Here is a 20,423-nt window from a genome sequence, read left to right as displayed (position 1 = left end):
AAGCACTCAAAAGTGATTCGTAATAAAAACAATGCTCAAGATGAACATAATATTTCACGGCAAAAAAAGTAAAGTGTATTCTGCCTTCTTAGCTGAAGATAAGGCTTTACCTGTGACACTCAGAATAAATAAAGTATGACTGAAGTTTCAAACTGACAAGGGCTCTTCCATTTCTCTAATCAATCTGCAAGCATACAAAAAATGGGGATCACCTCTGGATGAGTAAAGAACGGAATTCTTGTTCATAAATACTCTGTTTGGACTTTATCAATACAAAAGATTGCCATTTGAGATTGTCAGTGCAGTATGTCTGTTCCAATGGTATTTAGAATAATTCATTAGGGAAGCATCTAACACTATAAATACCTGGATGACATCAATGTATCATTGCTTAGAGGACAACTCCTGAAGAGCTATTATGTAATTTTGGATGTGTATTTAAGAGTTTACAAGTAGCCAAATTGAAATGTAACAAGGAAAAGTGCAGTCAAATAATTAGGACACATTCTGTCATAACAAGGCATTAGGCCAAAACTGCAACACACTTAAGTAATTAAGAACCTTCTGGCTTCTAAGGCTCTCAAGCAGTTATGTGATGTTCTAGAACAAATCAGTTACTACAGAAAATTCATTCCACATGTAGCATCCATAAGTGAACAGCTTACAGACTGTTTCAGAAAGGAACAAAATGAATCTGGAACATTGAATGTCAGTTGACAAATTAAAACAAAGTCTGGACACCGAATGTCTCATCACATAAGATCAAACTAAAATGTTAACTATTGCAACATATGCTTCTGAATATGGAATCAATGCAGTTTTTTCACACAGACAATGTAGTTCAGAAAGGGTGATTGTATTCACATCCAAAACACTGACAACTGCTCAGAGAAATTACAGTCAAACTGAAAAGAAAGCTGTTTCTGTCAGAAAGTTGCGTGACTATATTTACAGCTGAAGATCATTTCTACTTACAGATCAAAAGCCACTGGCAACTATATTTGAACTGGAAACACTGTTCCTTCCAGAATAACTCAACACTTATGATGAAGGGCACTGCTTTTGTGAAACTATGGCTATGAAATAATTTTCAGGTCCATATCAATGCAGTCTTGCTATTGTGCAATCATGGAGTATAAAAATTTCTTTTCTTCTGTTGATGGATATTTCACTTTAGGTATCATAAGTCAAGATGCTTTTGAAGATATTCCATTAAATGTCAACTTGACAGCAAAACCAACGAAACCAGTTTATCCAAAATGAAACAATACAGTCAATTGGAGTGGCCTTTAGATTAAAAGTTAGTCAGTCAACCTGAAAATAAATATTACTGGCACATGAGACATCCTCTCACTATCTACAAAGATGCCATTTAGGTAGAATCAGGAACAACATGAGTAGTGATTCCAGGAGTGCCGAAATAGAAAGTGCTTCAAATGCTACATCAATGCCACTGTGGCATCATACATACCAAACACATTGCCAGAGAGCATTACTATTGGAAAAACATTGATAAAGATATACAAGTGATGCTGCCTAAATGCCACTTATGCCAGATACACCAGTCAGCTCTCCCACAGAAATACCTTCTGTGGCCACAGGCATCAGAGCTCTGGTCACATCTAGACATAGGCTAGACTGGACCATTTTTAGGATGTGACTGGCTGGTTGTCACAAATGTATTTCCTGAATTTGCATATGTGATACAAATGTCTTCTATAGCTTCTATGAAAGCATTCCAAGTTTCGTCAAGAATTTTCTCAACCAAAGGGTTGCTGAATTCAGTAGTTACAGACAATGGCATTCAATTTTCATCATAAGTATTCAATCTTTTCTGTGAATGAAGTGGCATATCACATTTCTTAGCTGCATCATTTTACCCTAAAGCAAACTGATTTGCTGAAATGTTGATAAGAACATTCAGATCTCATATGATAAGGACAATGCATGGTTAATTTTTCTTTCACAGTATTGAGGCCCTCCATACGATTAAAAATTACCAGCAGAAAAATTACATAGCAGACCGTATTGGATTCTAAGATGCAAATACTAAAGCCTTATGTGCATCCACAGACCAAGCAGATACTACAATCAAGACCAAAGATCAAGTACTCATTACCATGTACAAACAAGGAAAGAAACCGAGTCCAAACTAATAATGGTATCACAACGCAACATATACTGTCCAGTCATATTAATGCAACCACCTGTTAAAAGCACGATTAACCACCCTTTAAAGTTCAGACCACTGCAAAACATGCAGCAAGAGTCAATGAGGCTCTGGAAGGTACTAACAGTGATGTGGAGCCTTGGTCAGCTTTACTAGATTTCTTTGCTGAGGATCCATGGTGCAAACAGCCCAATCAAGGTGTTCCCACAGATTCTCAACAGGGTTTAATTCAAGGAGTTTGGTGGCCAAGGCAGTATGCTAAACTTATCCTGGTGCTCTTTGAACCATGCATGTGTACTGTGAGCTGTGTAAGATGCTGCATTGTCCTGCTGGTAGATGTCATTGTGCTGAGGGGGGAAAAAAACTGCTTGTAGGGGTGGACATGCATATTTGTGTTGATCCAGTGTGCCCTCCAGAATGTCAAGATACCCAGAAATGCTCCCTCCTCCAGCCTGGACCCTTCCAACAATTGTTACAGGGTATTTGCTTTCAGTCTGATGGAGCATAAAACATGATTAATCTGAGAAGGCCACCTGATTCCTATTCAGTGGACATCCATTTGCTGTACTGGTATACAAATTCTGTCATTTGTTGCCAATGAACAGTAGTCATTATGGGTGCAAGGACAAAGCACCTGCTGCGGAGGCCTATACGCAGCAATGTGTGCTGAATAGTTGTTGAGAAGACACTGTTGGTAGTCCCTTGGTTCATCTGGGCTGTCAGTTGATCAACAGTTGCATGTCTATTTGTCCATACACATCTCCACAGCCATCGTCCACCCCTATTATCTACGGCCCATGATGCACCACAGTTGCCTCGGTATTGGTTTTGGATAGTGCCATTTTGCCATGCAATGCATACTTTAAGCGTGGCGGCACACAAACAGTTTACATACTTAGCCACTGGAAATGCTTCCACCCTTGGCCCAAAGGCCAATGATCACACCCTTTTAAATGTTAGATAGATCACTTTGATTCTGCAATAAGACAAGGACTGCACTGTTTTCTGCATCATGCAACAGTTAGTGCCGTCACCTGCTGTCCATGAGTGATTGTTTTAAATTGACATTGAATACAGGTGGTGGTCACATTAATGTGGCTGTACTGTGCAGGAACCAAGAGAAGCCACACTGTGCACATGCAATTACAAAAAGAACTCATAGGCCGTTTTCTTTTACAGGCTTACATGACCCCAATGCAGCCAGCCATCTTGGGCATTTCCAGCTGCAGCAAGGAAGTGCTCCCAACTTTGCTAATTGATGGAGTGCTCCTGCCATAATTCACACATCGGCAGCACCAGAAAGCATGCAGCTAATGAAGTGAGCTTCATCAGCTTCCTCTCCCTCACCAGGGCAGGGATGCTGTGTGTTAAGGCTAACACCCACAGATGCCACCACATGGCAAGGACTACTTTATGCTTTTGTCATACTTAACTCAAATAGTGACAACATTCACCACCAAGAGAAGCCGAACTGGACATTTTACAACTGATAATAGTTATCATTCAGTGGCTTCAGGACTAGACCAGAGTTAAAAACAGCTCCATGCAAATGAACTCCAAGCTACAGCATGCACCAACTTCATATTAAAGTTAAGCAGTGTAATATTTCCTTTAACAAACTATTGCAAATTGTTGCTAATCTAGGTTGGTATATATTTTTGTTGCCTTGTTATATTTGATGCCAAGAGTATTTGGTGACCACAACACATAAAAAATGCTATGTGTCAGTGAAATATTTAAGGAATGTATGTGCTGTTTAATGCCCTACATGTTTTTCATTTCAAGTACTGTTGCTACTTTCATTCCCTGCACATCAGAATTGCAAACAGCAAAGCAACAGTAGTTGAAACTAAACTTAATTTTTAGATGGAGCAGTCTGTTTGGAAAGATCATATTTTTGGAGTTATGGTACTAATTCATAAGAAAATCTGAACTATGCTTTCTAGTCACATTGCACATACGTGGCTAGGAAAGTTTTCATACATCATGTCATAGCAGAATTCTATGGTTAGTGTCATTTAATTATCCTACTGAAACAGATAATATTGGTTTTTAGATTACCATGCTTGAATATATTGTACTGTTTGAGTGCATTGGGCAGTTTTTTCATTAGAAATTTTTTGTTCCTGTGTGATGTTACTACTGAGTCAGTGTCATTTAAAGTGCAACTAACTGCATGTTGATTTGTGTACAAAAACAATGTGTATTCAGTAAGAGAAAGTGTCACTTGACACAAATATTTTCACAAAGTGTTGTACAGTTTTGTATCTTTGCTTTACTACAATAAATACCATACCACACTTCATCAACTGGTACCAAGTTCAGAACTTAAAGCACCAAATAGCTTTTTTATATTAGACTTAGTTTCTAATATCATGGCAGTGACTATTTCCTTTTCCAATGTTTATTTTTCAAGTTTCACAGTTCAAAAATGGTTCAAATGGCTCTGAGCACTATGGGACTTAACTTCTGAGGTCATCAGTCCCCTAGAACTTAGAACTACTTAAACCTAACGAATCTAAGGACATCACACACATCCATGCCCGAGGCAGGATTCGAACCTGCGACTGTAGCGGTCGCGTGGTTCCAGACTGTAGTGCCTAGAACCGCTCGGCCACCCCGGCCGGCTTTCACAGTTCACACAGGTGAAAAAGTACCAATACTGTGGCCATATTAGGAGATGGGTGTCAATTGTTTATGTATGGCCACCTTGTATACTTTGTTTGTAGGTTTAATTTCAGTGCATACCATGGCTTGTATCACCAAAAGAGAAAGGAAGGAAGTAACACTACGTTTCTGTAATCTGCTTCACTATTTCACTCAGTGGTAATGGCTGAGACATACAGAGAGTTTAAAGTAAGGCTGACACAATTGACCTGGATGTATGCAGTATTGCAGGCTCAGGCACTTACTGTGGCTCCACTGCTTGCCTCCAGCTCTCCCCCATTCTGTCAGCTGTGAGTTTCTCTCTCACCTCCCATATCCCTCTAGTCACATTTGTTTCAAGCCAACATGTGAGTAACAACAGTCATTTGAACTTGTGTGATGAAAGTTGTCTTTTGTTGGCCTTGTTAGTGGTAACAAAACAGAACTACTGGGAATGAAACAGCTGAGGAGGAATTACGATTCTTAAAACTGATTACTCGCACTTCAACCCATGGTGCAAATATTACTTTTTTTTACTGATACATAACTATTTTTTCAACTTACATAAAAATGTAGCATTATTCATTGATATGAAACCAGCAAAGGAGTTTTATGACTCCCTATGGGTGTCCTATCTTTCCTAACTGACGTGATCAAGGACCTCAATGTCTTGAACACAGCTTTGTGGAGCAAACGTAAACTAATTACAGAAGTATTAGACACCATTTTTGGTTTCAAAATAAAGTTACTGATGTGCGTAAACCAACCATCAAAAAGCTCTTGTGTACAGTTTCCAAACATTAGATTAATTGTACATGAAAAATCTGAAAAAAATTGAAGAAACAGCAAGTTGGAATGCACTGACTTTCAGCGCAATCATATGCTGATGGAGACATTTCATACGGCAGAAAACTGAGAAATCTTCTACAAGAATTTTCCTCGTGAAGAGTTTCTGCAGTTGGTTAAAATAGCTGCTCAAGTCTGCGGTATGTTTGTAACCACATACTTATGTGAATGTGTGTTTTTGATACTGAAATTAACAAAATCAAAGTTTTTGAGAGTCCTCACTGATGAAGACATGACTGGACCTGACTGTTTGATGACAAGCAGTTTCACTCTAAAAATCGATACTTTAGAAGAACAGAAATGAGTGATGTGAAAAAAATTCCTTTTTCCCAAGTAGAAGGCCTGTAAGATTAAATGGAATATTTTCATGGAGTGATGATTTTCTACGAGCCTGGGTCCATTGGTGCTAAGAATATTTTTAATGATTCCATACTGCTGCAACTGTTCATTTTGCAGAAAGAAACTAAAAGTTAACAGTTGCAATCAACATGGAATCATTTAAGAAATAAATGAAATATGTTAATAGCTGTTTAATAAATAGCATGTCTTCTTTGCTCATTGCTTTAGGTGTGTCTTTATGTGTTCATGAAATGAAAATTGAGTCATAATATTTTGAAAATGAGAGTGCTAAACTATGAGCTGAAACACACACATTTTTTGCCTGATCTATACCAAGGTTATCCTTCACACTTTGCAGAAATGCCAAAGCTGTGATGCTACCCCACCAAAAAAAAAAAAAGTTTTTTCTTTGTAGACGAACTGAATCAGGGGGCAACTAAATTACATATCCAATCCATCTTTTTTGCTTGCTTCCACTGCCATCGCATCTTGTTCCAGCCCTCAGTTAGAAGAAATTAGCAAAAATCAGAAACTTACAGTTATGAGATTTTGTAACTGCCACAACAGTCACTGATCACAAATATTTATTTATTGAATTACCAGTTTTGATCATTTTGATCATCTTCAGATTGATCCGTCTTCATGAAGTTAACAGGGAAAGCATTTAAAACATGCAGCAGGTAAGTGGCATTGTTGCACAGAGTAAAATCATGATATAATAGTAACCACACATGCCTGTAATGTTGTTGCTTGCAAGCTGAAGATGATCAAAATAATTGAAACTGGTGATTGAATAAACAAGTATTTGCACTCAATAACTGTTGTGGCATTTACAAAATTTCATGACATTGGATCACTTTGACCTTCACAGTCACTAAGTCACCCCTCTTTCTTCAGTCAAATAGCATATTTGCTACCTTTTTTTTATTTATTTTTCACGCATGCCAACCTTTTCATATTGTACAATACCACACCACAGTAGCAGTAAAAGCTCCACTATTGGAGACAAGTGGACAGTGTAGTTGGCAGCTGTGTCTGTTTGGTAGTAACTGTTCCTTTATTATGCTGATTTGAGGAAATTATACTGTGACAAAATTGTGTGTTTAATGTCGTGGGCCATGAGAAAGGCTATTTACTGTAGGCAGAAGATAGGAACATGGAGTGGGGGTTAGGAGAACTCATGTACCCCTCCTAGTTAGTTCTTTTTCTTTGTTATTTTTTATGGTCAGCTCTTGTGCATGCCATGTGGCTTGGCAGGTGCCTATCTCACCACCCTCTCTGTTAAGCATTGGCAATGAGAAAAACACCTTCAGTCACTGCAGAACCTTTTCTCATAGACAAGGTGCACACGCATTATCCTCTCACATTGAATGACCGACACACTAGCTGCCACGTGGGCAGTTCTTATGCCAGCCGTGCCTAGGACAAGAAACCAGAGCTCACCACACTCAAAATCAATCATGGCAGACTAAAATATTTGATGTGGTAGCTGCAATGTGAGATAATTTAGTTCCATCTGTAACACCACCCCCTACCCCCTAATACCAGATTCTCTGAAAAACAAAGATGAGAATTTTTTCTACACCACACCCTCTGATCCTGCAACAATCCCCTTGGCTTTAATTTCCACTAGCTTCAGTACCACACTTACATTCACCCTCATCTCTGTCCTAGGCAACTCCCCCAACAACTCCTTCACTTTGCTTTAGTTTGATTGTTCTATCTATTAATCTACACCAATATCCCACAGTCTTGCTCCCCTTTAACCCACACCTACTATTTCCTCATGTACCACATGTGCTTATCCATGTCTCACTGGTCCCACATTCCCATTTTGTTCCCTTCCTGCCTCTCTCACCCCACATCTCATTCTCCCTCCCTTCATCTCTCCCTTCTCCTCGTGCCTTCTTTATTCCTCCATCACATTCATATGATGAATGGTTTTCTTCATTTATTTCATTGTCTGTATTTCATCCGGGACTTTCCAGTATTGTACTGAGTGGTTATAATTAAAGAGCGGCCTACGCACACAGGTCCAGTGTGGACTGTAATTATCATGTCTGTGAAATTTGGTAGATATGTTAAGTAATTATCATATGACAGCAAAACTTGGTAGATATGCTAATGCATTAATGTGGAACTGACTTGCACTGGGAAAAAAGATCCAATTTTTGCCATGAGGTGCAAATCTGGCACTGAGTATTGCTGACTGAAAGGTCTGTGGAGAGGCCAAATGTCACTGAATCGTTTAAAGAAGATTATAGTAAAACTCGAAAACACGGGTGAGCTGGGTGTGGCACCTTGAAGAGGAAGTGTCCTATCCTGGTGGAAGTTACTGATGAGGTTGCTGTTACTGTAACTGACCAGGCAGTACAAGGCCCAAGTGGTGCCAATGCTCATGCAGTGTCACAAGAATTGTCCACCCTAAAGTGAACAGTACAGAAAGTTTTGTGGTCTATTTTACAGTGGCACTCATACAGGATCCACATAGTGCAGCAACTGAAACTTCATGATCTGCAGCAACATTCTGAATTTGCTGTTTGGTTTCCGGCACGGATCAAAGTCGATGACATGTGGCCGGGCAGTATTCTATGGAATGATGAGGCACACGTTACACTACAGAGTGCAGTGACTACATAGAACTGCCAAATTTGGGGTACTGCTAAACCATGTGTTGTGCATGAAGAGCCATTGCACTTGCTGTATGTGACTGTGTGGTGTGAACTCACAAGCATCTGTATTCTCGGTCCATTCTTCTCAGAAGAGAATACACCCAGGGGGTCTGTCAGGTGTACCACGACATTCACATGTTATCAAAACCTCCTTCCTACTTTGGAAGAGTGCAACTGTGTGAAAATGAATACTTTCATGGAAGATGGGGCAACACCTAATGTTGCTCCCCAGTGAAATATCTGTTTAATACAACCTTCCACAAATGTGTTATCTCCAGAGGTTTTCCAGATGCATGGCCTGCAAGATCACCGAATATGAATCCATGTGACTCTTGGCTCTGGGGACACTTAAAAGAACACATTTACCATTAATACATTCTGTCTCTAACTCATCAGAAGGTCAGTATACAGAACATGTTGCACAGATTCCACCAAAACTGCTGTGAGCAACTGTTGTTTATGGATGCAGCATCTCGTTGACGTCTCCGGTGCTCATTTTCAACAAATTGTGAAAGTGGCAGTTTAAAATAAAATCAACTTTATGCCTTACTCAGTTGTTTGACCTTTCCTGCCCAAATCCTGTTCCTATTTTATTACATATTGAAACATTTATATAAGTCTTTCTTACATTCACAAAACCAGATCTGCACTTGGCAGCCAAAATAGGATCTAATTTTTTTCCAGTATAACTCAGTTCTACATTAAAATATTAGAATATCTACCAAGTTTCAATGCCTTATAATAATTACAGCCGACACTGGACCTCTGTGAGCAGCTGCACTTTAATTATAACCACCCGATATCATTTGAAACTCTATGTCATGTGCAGACTCACATAATTGTACTCTAGGCTATCTGTATTACACAAACAAAATAACATAAATGGAAAAACAAACAAGGAAACAATTTATAAAAAAACAAAGATAATAAAGAAGAGTCTAATTACTAACAACAGAAACTGGTATTAGGCCAACAACAACATGAAGCATTATTGAGAATTAATTGTTACACACACACACACACACACACACACACACACACACACACACACACAGAGAGAGAGAGAGAGAGAGAGAGAGAGAGAGAGAGAGAGAGAAAGAAAGAGAGAGAAGAGAGAGAGAGAACTTTCACAGATTGTATATCCCATATTTTATATTTAGACTTGCTACAAATTATGTGATACAAACCAGAAGGAATGGCCATAAGTTGGTATTCCAACGACGATCTTGTTCTTAGGCATGCCTCTATCATGCCAGTAAAGTGAAGACCAATTTGTGTTGAGTGTGGACATGTAACCCTTGTCACTTGGAAGGCTATATAATGGAGCATTAGGCCCAGTCAATGGGGTATACTCAGTATAAAAGTGGTAGTCATATGCCATGAGATTTACGTAATCAATGTATCTAGAATAAAAGCCAATAAGAAGTATAAATACAATAGTTTCATAGGCATGTATTAGATGAGCTCAGAATTTTAAAGACTGAATTATGTAACTATTTACAACATCAAACTGTAATCATTAACTGCTGAATGATTATTATTATTATTTTACACCATATATTGATTAAATTTTCACATCATCAATATTGATGATAAGAATATGGTGAGCCTAAGCAAAGTAGCATATGACACATGTAATTAAATCTGTTACACATGCATAAAGTATAAATTCATGAGTAGGTCTTAATTACAATTACAGAATTAGTGTAGAGAAAAGTTGTAACTATAAAACTTGACTACTATAATGTCAATAGCAAGGGAAATTCCTGAATGGAACACAAATTTTTCTATGAGGATACATCACAAAACTAAAGGCACTGAGTAGCAAACAGGTACACAGAAAAGGACAATTACCAGCTGAGTTTGTGGGTAGGTAACAAAATTAAATAACGGGCCTGCAGTTTTCTTTGGGAACTGTCTGGGACAAGACTATGGGAAATGGCTTGCAAAACCAGTTTTCAGACAAAAACAAAAGAGAGAGAGAGAGAGAGAGAGAGAGAGAGAGAGAGAGGGAGGGAGAGAGACACCTTATAATGTATCAAGATGGAAGCATTCTACATCCTATTATTTCACCCCTGTTATCAATTAATTATTTCCCTTCTCATTTTTAAACTTTAATCTGGTTGTTGTGTAGTGCATATAAATTATGTGCCTTTCAAGCCATTGATCATGTTGTCTTTCATTAAGATTTATTATTCATGCTAAAGCTTTCAAAATGCAGATTCAAATAACACATTTCGTTTTGCTGGAAACTTGTAAATGGGTTATTCTCAATGTAGGTAAACAAATTGGTCCAATAATGTTTTCCATTTTACTAATCCTCCATATATTTTGTTACCTAAATTACAAATTGTAACATGTAGCTCATCTAAATTAAAAAATATGATGTAGCTGTTTTTCACATCATTTGTAGTTTTTGAAATACTAAAATGTCCATGTGTCAGTCTTTATAAGGCAAAATCCAACCCAAAATCTTTAGTTTGGGCTCAAAAATCATAGCGGCAACATAATGTGGGAAGTTTGCTCAGTAATGTCCAGCTAGCGAGCACTATGGCAACACCTATGCAACAAGTTCACATAAGATCCCAGTAACAAGCACATCTGTCACCAATATTTGCATGCTCAATATATCCATGTGTCTTATTTAATACATAAAATCCAGCCAGCGATTGGTATTACCTTTTGTGAAATGTTCCTTTCAGCAAATGTGTGAATAATTTGAAATCCAGTTACATATTCTGTCAACGTGGACACTCATTTATTTGTGTTATTGGCTAAAAGACATAGTGTACCCATCACCTACATAAACTTAATCCACTATTGTAAGATGTTTATTGTCTTGGAATTCAACTGTGCCTGTACTGTATATATTCACTACCACATGGATGAGTAGCAAGGTGAACGTGTCAACCTGTGTAAACAAATTTTCTGTGAGACTTGGAACTGGTAATCCTACTTCCTTTAGTGACAATAAATGTAGGAAAGCCATAATAATTAAAAGTTGTGTGGTGTACATAATTGTAAATTTCCCATAACACCAGTTTTACAACAATTCAACAAACATTCTTTAATGAAACATTGAGTGCAAATAAGGGTTTGCAGGTATGTAACCTCACAACTGCACCTACTGAAAAGAAGTAAAACTGAATGTAAGCAATGACAAGAGGGTTCTAAAGTGTGTGATTAAAATGGAACACAAACTACTGCTGGGAGGAGCAACTTATTTTTCTGACTTTAAAGGCATACACAAAGCAACTGTCTCTAATTCTCAGGCATAAAATGGTCATTCATTTCCATCTTCTTCTGAAACAAAACATGACACTGTATTAATTTATTCCTATAACCAAGTCCATGTAGTGTAAAAAATGGCTCATGTACATGAGCAGATAAATTATCAGGTTCATCTTTTGATGGTACTGGATTTGCTGAAGATGAAAATGCAATATAGGGAGTTTTATGTGTGATGGAAGCAATGTCTCTGGTTTTGTTCAGGAACTAATACACCTGTACGCAGTCCCCAGTAATTGTATGACGTTCCTGCCCTTTGCTCAGATAGTGTAGCAGACATGTATCATTTTTAGCTGAGAATGAACTAGACGACTTAGGAGCCACACAGGAAGTTAAATACAAGAAAATTGTTGCACTATTTAGCACTTCAGACTGATGTTTCAGTAGCATCTATTCACAGAGCTGGGGAAAAATTCAAATTGAAATCCTAGAAAATAACAGTAATGCATCAATTGACCAATTCAGATACTGTTACTTGATGTTACTACTGCAACAGGCTATTACAGTTTGCTCATGACGGAGATTTTGAGCATGAAATGCTTTTTTTTGTGATGAATAATGACTGCATTTATCAGAGTACGCCAATTCACAGAACAATCATCTTTAAAGATCTGAAAATCCTCGTCAGTTATATCAAGCACCTCTGCATGTTTGTATACTCTGGAATCTTTTTACAAATGCCAGTATTCTGGAATATCCAATGTTTGTGTAAATAGCTGCAATCTCCATCCAGGAATTCAGTTCTGCTCTGGCTGTACATTGGTGTTCAAAAGAAACATGCTTTCAGTGGTAAGTGTTGTATTTCACTGACAAACACGCTTTCATATTTGGGCTTGAATGTGGTTATGATGTGACATAGTTTGGTGGAGATGCCAAGTGCTTCAAAAGACTTACATCACCACCATAGCTCCAATTTGGTAAAGGTAAAGCTGTCACCTACATAAACAGGAACTGGAATACAACAGTGTATCATTACCATGGTCTGTACATTCAGGAAACCTATGGATTCCAAGTCAACAGTAAATCAGTTGTACATCAGGCATCCATCAGTGCTCTCCAGAGATTCCAGTCACGACCAGAAGAAATGGCTAAAAGAATTCAACAAGTCACCAGATATAACAGGTGGGTTGACATGATGTATTTGTCAACTGAGTACTTTTACTTGGATGGCACAGCCCAGCAGTAGTTCGAGAACAACAAAGGGAAGCTCAATAGCTGGGATGAATTCCAGGCCAATTTGGAAAAAAAAATCTGGCAACAATCAGCAACAAGTCCACTTAGCACAAAGACAATTGAAGAACAGGGCCCAACGTCATGGGCAAATGACAAAGTCCTATACATAAAATGTTTTGGAACTATGCCAAATTATGAATCCAAATATGACAGAAGATGACAAACTCTCACACTCAATTGAAGAAGTTGCAGAAGACATGTACTAATCTATACTGTTAAAGGATGTCACAATAACCAAGGAATTCATCAAGTGATGCCAGTGCCTTGAGGAAATGCAATAGAACAGAAATGGACAAAATACATATGACTGACTCTCAAATGTGGTTCCTATGGAAGTTGTGGAAGACCATCACTACATTGTCTCTGTCATAAGCCAAGTAGTAAGAGAAGTGATACAGCATTTTATAGCAACCAGAACTGTTGGACCAAGTATGCAAAAGATAGCAGCCATGTTGACCTAATACATCAGGTGATAACAAAGATGTTGAAGAACAGGTGTAGTGATCTTTAGCACCAATCTCCACCACCAGCTGAACTTGCCAAGAAGAATGAACTTGACCACCTGAGCTGCAGGCATTAAACGACAACCCAGTGCCCGAACAATGTAGGCACACTAAACCCCTATGTCAAGTACAGTACCCCTACAAGAGCAGACATTTGTAGGACAGAGGACAACATGCTGGTGGCTTTCCACTGTGAATGCCCAGGACATGTTGTATGCTACTGCAGAGAAAGAAGGCCAATTTTGGTGATTATGATTATGCCAATGTCAAGAATCATGACAGTCCTATTCACACCAGTCACAGTTATAGTCAGCCTATGCAATAAAGGTCATAGTTGTGCCCTGGAAGAGGTCAATCCCCAACGTACTATAACTGTACTTGATCACTGCACAGAGGTACCAGCTGTTTGCATAGCTACTGGCTTCAGGAAAATTGAGCAAGATGATCATCTATGGAAGAGAGGCCACCATGAATACAAATCCTTCATGGGTGACAATCACGAAGATGTCAGGAATCTCACTGACACCATTATCAATGGCCAAACTGTCTGGGCATTAGCTGACTCATGCTTGCTTTTATATAATGTCGGATGCTTATCATTGTCAGCTAAAGAAGATTATGTTCAGTGATACAAAAGTGATAGCACTGATAGGCACAAATGTGAAATATGTTCAGGTGACAGAACATGCATTGCAACAACAACTATCAATGAGAAAACACAGTCCTATGAATTTGTTGTTTTAACAGAATATCAACAAGCAATTCAGACTGCGGCTTTCATCACACATGATAGTTGCAGTCTGGCCTGAGCTTCCGGAGATGGTGGGCATGTGTGTGTGAGGTGAGCTTGCTTGTGTGAAAGAATGGTGTATGTTTCTCTTTCTATGATGAAGGCTGTAGCCAAAAGCTTTGTTTAAGTGTCTTTTAATTGTGCCTGTCTGCAACTTAACATATCATCTTTATGGTAAGTAGCAATCTATCTTTATGCACACTGTTGAGATTCCTACCTGGAGTTTTGATGTTTGCTTTAACAAAATGTAGTCATGATGTTACTCTCAGATGGGTCTTCTTGCAGGCATCACAACCAGAAGATCAGAGTTCTAGACTGATGAAGCTATTCCAACAAGCACACATAAAAAAGAAGGCTCTGGTTTGTTGTTTGCTGTTGGAGATTTGTTATCTTGTTATCAGCAACTAAACAAATTCCAGTCATCAGTTGAGATGCTCTGCTAGTCTATGAGCCTTTTGTTGATTGCAAAAAGCTAGTCAGGCTCACAAAAGGAATCTATACATCATCAACAATCATAAGAACTGTAGACGGTCAATGAGAAATTTGGATCACTAACTATTATGAGCAGCCACTACTCATTCTTAAAGTTATGTGTGTAAGGATAGCCACACCAATCAAGGATTGGCAGCTTAGTGTGATCAACAAAGAATTGTGCTCCACTACCACTACAGACAAGACAAAGAGAGAAAGGTACTGTCAAAACAGCCAGTAGGATCTGGCGTGACTGAAGAACAACATTGGTGAGCGATAGCCATTCTGCGTCAGTTTCCAGAAGCTTTCAAATCTGGAGTGGAGAAAAGACTAGGCCATGGTAAAATGCCATATCAACACCAGGTATCATCCACCAATTGGCCAGCAGTCATTGAGTGTGTCACCAGCTGGATGACAGATAATGCAGGAGGAAGTGGAGAAAATGGTGCAAAATGACATCACTGAACCTTTAGGGAAACCTTGGTCTTCTTCTGTGGTCCTCATGAAAAAGAAAGATGGCACATGGTGTTTCTGCAGTCACTACCAACAACTAAACAAAATCCCAAAAAAGATGTCTACTCACTAAAATGCATAGATGACACCCTAGACTGCATTTCTCAATTATGGAGATGCAAAAAGGCTACAGGCAAATTGAGGTTGAGGGCTCTGCCTAAATCTGCAAAAGTGCCTCATCACTCCCCAAGAAATAAAAATCTTGGGACATCTACTGAATGATGATGGAGTCCGTCCTGATCCAGAGAAAATAAAAGTGATCATAGATTTTCCAACTGCTTGGCACATTTGTTACATGAGAAGTTTTCTCAGGACATGCTCATACTATCAGCAATTAATAAAGGACTTCTGTACTCAGACACATCCGTGAGAAGAATTTCTGCAGAGAGATGCCAAATTTTTCTGGAATTACATAAAAGAAAGAGCGTTTCTTGTCCAACCCTTTGACTGCTACAGACATGATCTCTGCACTCTGTGCTGAGTGCAACTTTGTTGTTGCTGTACTGCTTGCCTAATGCCATTTCTGTGCTGTGAAACGGTGTTCCAGCTGCTGTGGAATACTTATCATCCAGTTTTAAGAAAACTATTTGGTGAAAAAATTTGAGTTTTAACATCTTACAGACTGATATCTTTACTCAATAAAGGACTGAATTTCTTTCCATTATTCACCATAGTTGCTGCACTGCATCATATTAAGTAAAACACTGCACAAAATTTTAAAATGTTTGCAGACATAAAAGCACATTGCATGAGCTTTACATATAGTTGATTTTAGCTCATACATTGTTGTGTATTAAATGTAGACAGGACATCAAAATTTTATTTAAAGTTGAGAGCAGAATGATATCCCATTTCATTCTCAAGTTACTGGTTTTTATATCTGGCAGATGGTTGCACGCAATGCACCTAATTCCATCCCTGTGCATTGGAAATCATGTGGTCATAACTATCATCATATTTCATAAATGGTTCAAGATATCAAAACAAGTTTTTTGTTTTTGCATATGCTAGCACAAGAGGGGCACATACAATGTATGACAAATACTCAATTTTTTTTATTCACTGAGATATGTAAGTAACACATTCGCAGATGTGAGAGGGTCGATGGAATGGACATGCTAAATCCAGTAAGGTGCTTTAAAAGTGATAACGTTTGCTTTCAGCGTACTCTCCAATTCAGAGATGAACTATTCTACAACTGGGAAAAAGTGCCTTACAGTTGTTTGGGCCATCAACAAGTTCCAGCTGCATTTATTTGGCAAACCATTCACTGTTGTGATGGACCACCATTCCCCATACTGGCTGACTAGTCTGAAGGATCTGTTGGGTTCACTGATGAGATGGGCATTGAGGTTTCAGGAGTATGATGTCACAGAGGCATACAAGGATTCTGATTGGTTTTCAAGGAATTATTTGACAGAACACAGCAGCTCGGGTGAAATCTCGGTCATCATTGCATTAAATGATATTGTTGTGAAAACCATAGAAGCTTTCAAGAGGGATGAATCAACCAAAGGAGAATTCTAATTAATAAAGAGAGCATCTTACAAGAGAATTCATGATCCAATGGGCAGAAATAGTTGCTTTTCGTCCTAGATAATACAGTTAGCTATCTTTAAATTTTTCCATGATGGTTCAACATCTGGTTGCCTGAGATTCATGAAGACTCCAGACTGAATCAGATGCAGTTTATCACTGGCCATGTCTATACTGATCTGTTACACACTATGTGAGCCACTGTAATGAATACCAATGATGATAGTACATGCTGCATTTATCTCTGGGGAATCTGGTACCAATCCCAACTACAGAAGTACCATTACATCAAATCAGAGTCAAGATTTTGGGGAGTTTCCTGAAGTCGACAAATGGGAATCAGTGGAAAATGGTCTGCACCGATTACCTCACCTGCTACGCTGTCACCAAAGCTATGCCATCGGCTGAAGCTCTGGAAATTGCAAAGTTCCTTGTGGATGACATCATTCTGAAACACAGAGCACCCTGTGTGATGATTTCTGATTGTGTAAAAGTTTTCTAGTTGAGACTAGTATCAGAGGTAGTTTCAAATTGCGACATCACCCACAGGATGACAACTGCCTTCCACCTACAGATGAATGGCTTTAAGAAGATACTGGTAGATTTGCTCTCAATGTATGTTGATGTTGAACAGACAACACAGTGAAGCGAGACACTACACGCTTCACACCATTCTTTCTACTTCCAGTCACTAGGCCAAAATGGCAATGGATACACTGTTCCTGTTTCAGCCAGATGATACTCACGATTACTACATGAAACTACTCATCACCAGGATAAAGGAAGCAAGACAGCTGGCTTGCATATTGACCATGGAAGCCCAGGAGAAAGACCAAGAGCAATACAATGCCAAGCACTGGCCAGTGAGGTGCAGACTTGGAGCCTTGGTATGTATTTTTACAACTGTGTTGACAGTGGGACTACTGGAAAAGATTCTAAAGTGTTACTTTGGGAAACATCACAGCCTTAATCACTTGCTGAATATCATATATGAAGTCACTGTGGATTAGGCTCAAATCGATTATGGGAAGTTCAAGAAAACTTAGACCCATTCAACAATCACAAAACTTAAATGGAAGGGGCTAGTTTTGATGCTAATCATAGTGAAGAGCATGTAACAACATGACCAGAAAGCGAGGATCTGTCAGTGTCATCATACAGAGAACCATTGACAAGATCTAGAGCCAGGGTGCTGTAATTGGGTCCAGTGAGAACTTCTGAAACACACTGCTCCAAGAGAGGGAACAATGCCACAAACAGCAGTATGCACAGTGTTGTGTAGTGCTTAGTGTCAATGGCTGGCATGCTGTGGGTCACCCATTCAAACACAGCCAACAGCAATTGTTTTTTATTTACTACTTATCATTTCTGAAAGATTCTTGAAATATTTTCTGTTTGTACATTCTGGAAAATTTGATGTTTGTATAAATACCAGCATTCTGGGATATTCGATGTTTGTATAAATATCTGTTGTTCCAGGAGTTTAGTAGGTGTTCCCAATATTTCAGGGTAACTGCTGCATTACAGTGACAACCCTGCTTTTGGATTTGGGCTTGAGTGTGGATATGACATGACAGGAGTGTCATATACCACTGGTGCAACATGAATTAATTATTGGACCAACTTTTTTCCATCAAACCATACCTTTTGACTGGTATGTGAGCAATATACTGCAATCATTTTTCAAAGAACAATCAAGAGATGAAAACACTTAGCATTATTCCATGTAGGTCAATGCAAGGGCACACATCAGTAATGCATCTGTGGCAGTATTGCCAGATTTTTTTAAATAGGAACCATCCTGTCATCAAAACAACAGACTTAAATACATATTTGCAGACAACACACATTCTTTACAATGGTAGGGGGCAGATAAAAGTCACTATAATAACAGAAATATAGAACAAAGATAAACTAAGATATGTTCTGTGACTTCAGTTATTTGCTTCCCTTTGCACTTACTACTTACCCACAAAAATTTAGAATAATGCTACTGTCTACAGTTGCCTGAGAGTCAGGATTTGTGAATGTAGTGGGAAGATCCCGGTGTACATAGTTTTGCCCTTAAAATCATTGTTCAACCCTTTGAGTATGAGGTGGATGCTCGGGTGAGATACACCAAACAACACCTTATAATCGGGAGTTCATTTATTCACCTCTTCACACAAGTAAGGTTTACACAGAACTGGACGGCGGAACTACACAAAGATAATGTTTTGTTCAGTTCAAAGATGATGCTCAGATCGATACTGGTGTCGACCTCAACAGTGCCACATAGCCAGCACCCCCCCCCCCCTTGCAGTACGGAGTAGTCCTATGAGGCTGGGGGTGGGGGATGACTATGGCATTGGCAGGGGTGGCCCGTGGGAGCCACACCGCGGTCAGCTCGACAGCGTTGTCGGGGAGCTGTGTGGGTAGATGTCATGACGGAAGGTCCAGCCACCGATCCTGGAAGTCATTGAAGCATACTGGGTGTGCTGGTTGTGCGGTGACAGGTAGGCTGGCGGTTTGCGGGAGGAACGGAGCGACGACGACGATGTCTCCGGTGGGCGTGGCGAACACACGAAGCATGTCCAGGTTGACGTCGGGCGAGAGGGGAACACATTTCACCAGGTGGCAGGGAATGGCGGAGGTTGTGTCATGAGCACCTGATGAAGGGAAACACATGACAAACAGTGTGTCATCGCGTACTATTATAGAGATGTCGTGGATTACGTCTGGGAGGACAGGCACAAACACCTTGAGCGAGGGCACGTTCAAGATGGGGGAGCATGAGAAACCTCGACAGGGCAAGGGAGGCGACGGGTGAGAGTTCGACGGGGCCGGAGAAGGGCCCGGCGGCGAGGGCGTGATCGTAGGTAAGCTCGACGTGGGGAGCATGTGATCACTCAACGGAGTGCATGAGACCGGAGTAGAGGGCAAGGTCGGAGAAGAGCTCGACGATTGGAGCTGGAAGTCACATGACTGAGTGAGTAAGTCATACGTGGAGGGAATGGTCGGAGCGTCGTGAGCCACGACAGTGAGTGGCGTGGTCGTGGCCTGAAGGGGTGTGGAAGCGGCTCGATATAAGCAGGCTTAAGTCTGTTGAGAGAGACTGTAACAGCTGAATCTTTTATCTGGATATCAGAGGTATTGGCTGAGCGCCGGAGGACTCGGTACGGGCCGGTATATGGGGGCTGGAGGGGAGCACGGACAGTGTCATCTCGGAGCATGACGTACTCACAATTGTTCAGAGATTTCAGGACGTGAACCTTAGGGCGGGAATGGGTGGCAGGTGGAGGGATGTGGAGGTTGATGAAGTGGCGTCTGATGCAGTCCACGAAGGAAGGTAAGTCAGACTGAGGGAGAGAAGCAGAAGGGCTCACAAGTTCACCAGGGAAAACAATGTTCTGGCCGTATACGAACTTGGCTATTGT

General features: G+C 39.7%; 1 protein-coding gene across 6 annotated transcripts in view; it reads right to left on the bottom strand.

The window, feature by feature from the left end:
* Positions 1-20,423, bottom strand: part of LOC126248989 (acidic mammalian chitinase) — a 190,364-nt gene that overhangs the window by 59,905 nt on the left and 110,036 nt on the right. For all 6 annotated transcript variants that reach the window (XM_049950555.1, XM_049950554.1, XM_049950556.1 and 3 more), the window contains one exon: positions 9,861-10,076. In XM_049950555.1, the coding sequence (XP_049806512.1) occupies positions 9,861-10,076 (216 nt within the window). The remainder of the gene's footprint in view (positions 1-9,860; positions 10,077-20,423) is intronic.

The sequence above is a fragment of the Schistocerca nitens genome, chromosome 3 (assembly GCF_023898315.1).
Source record: "Schistocerca nitens isolate TAMUIC-IGC-003100 chromosome 3, iqSchNite1.1, whole genome shotgun sequence".
Classification (NCBI taxonomy): Eukaryota; Metazoa; Arthropoda; class Insecta; order Orthoptera; family Acrididae; genus Schistocerca; species Schistocerca nitens.
Note: the sequence above shows the minus strand (reverse complement) of the source record. Positions and strands in the feature narration are given on the sequence as shown.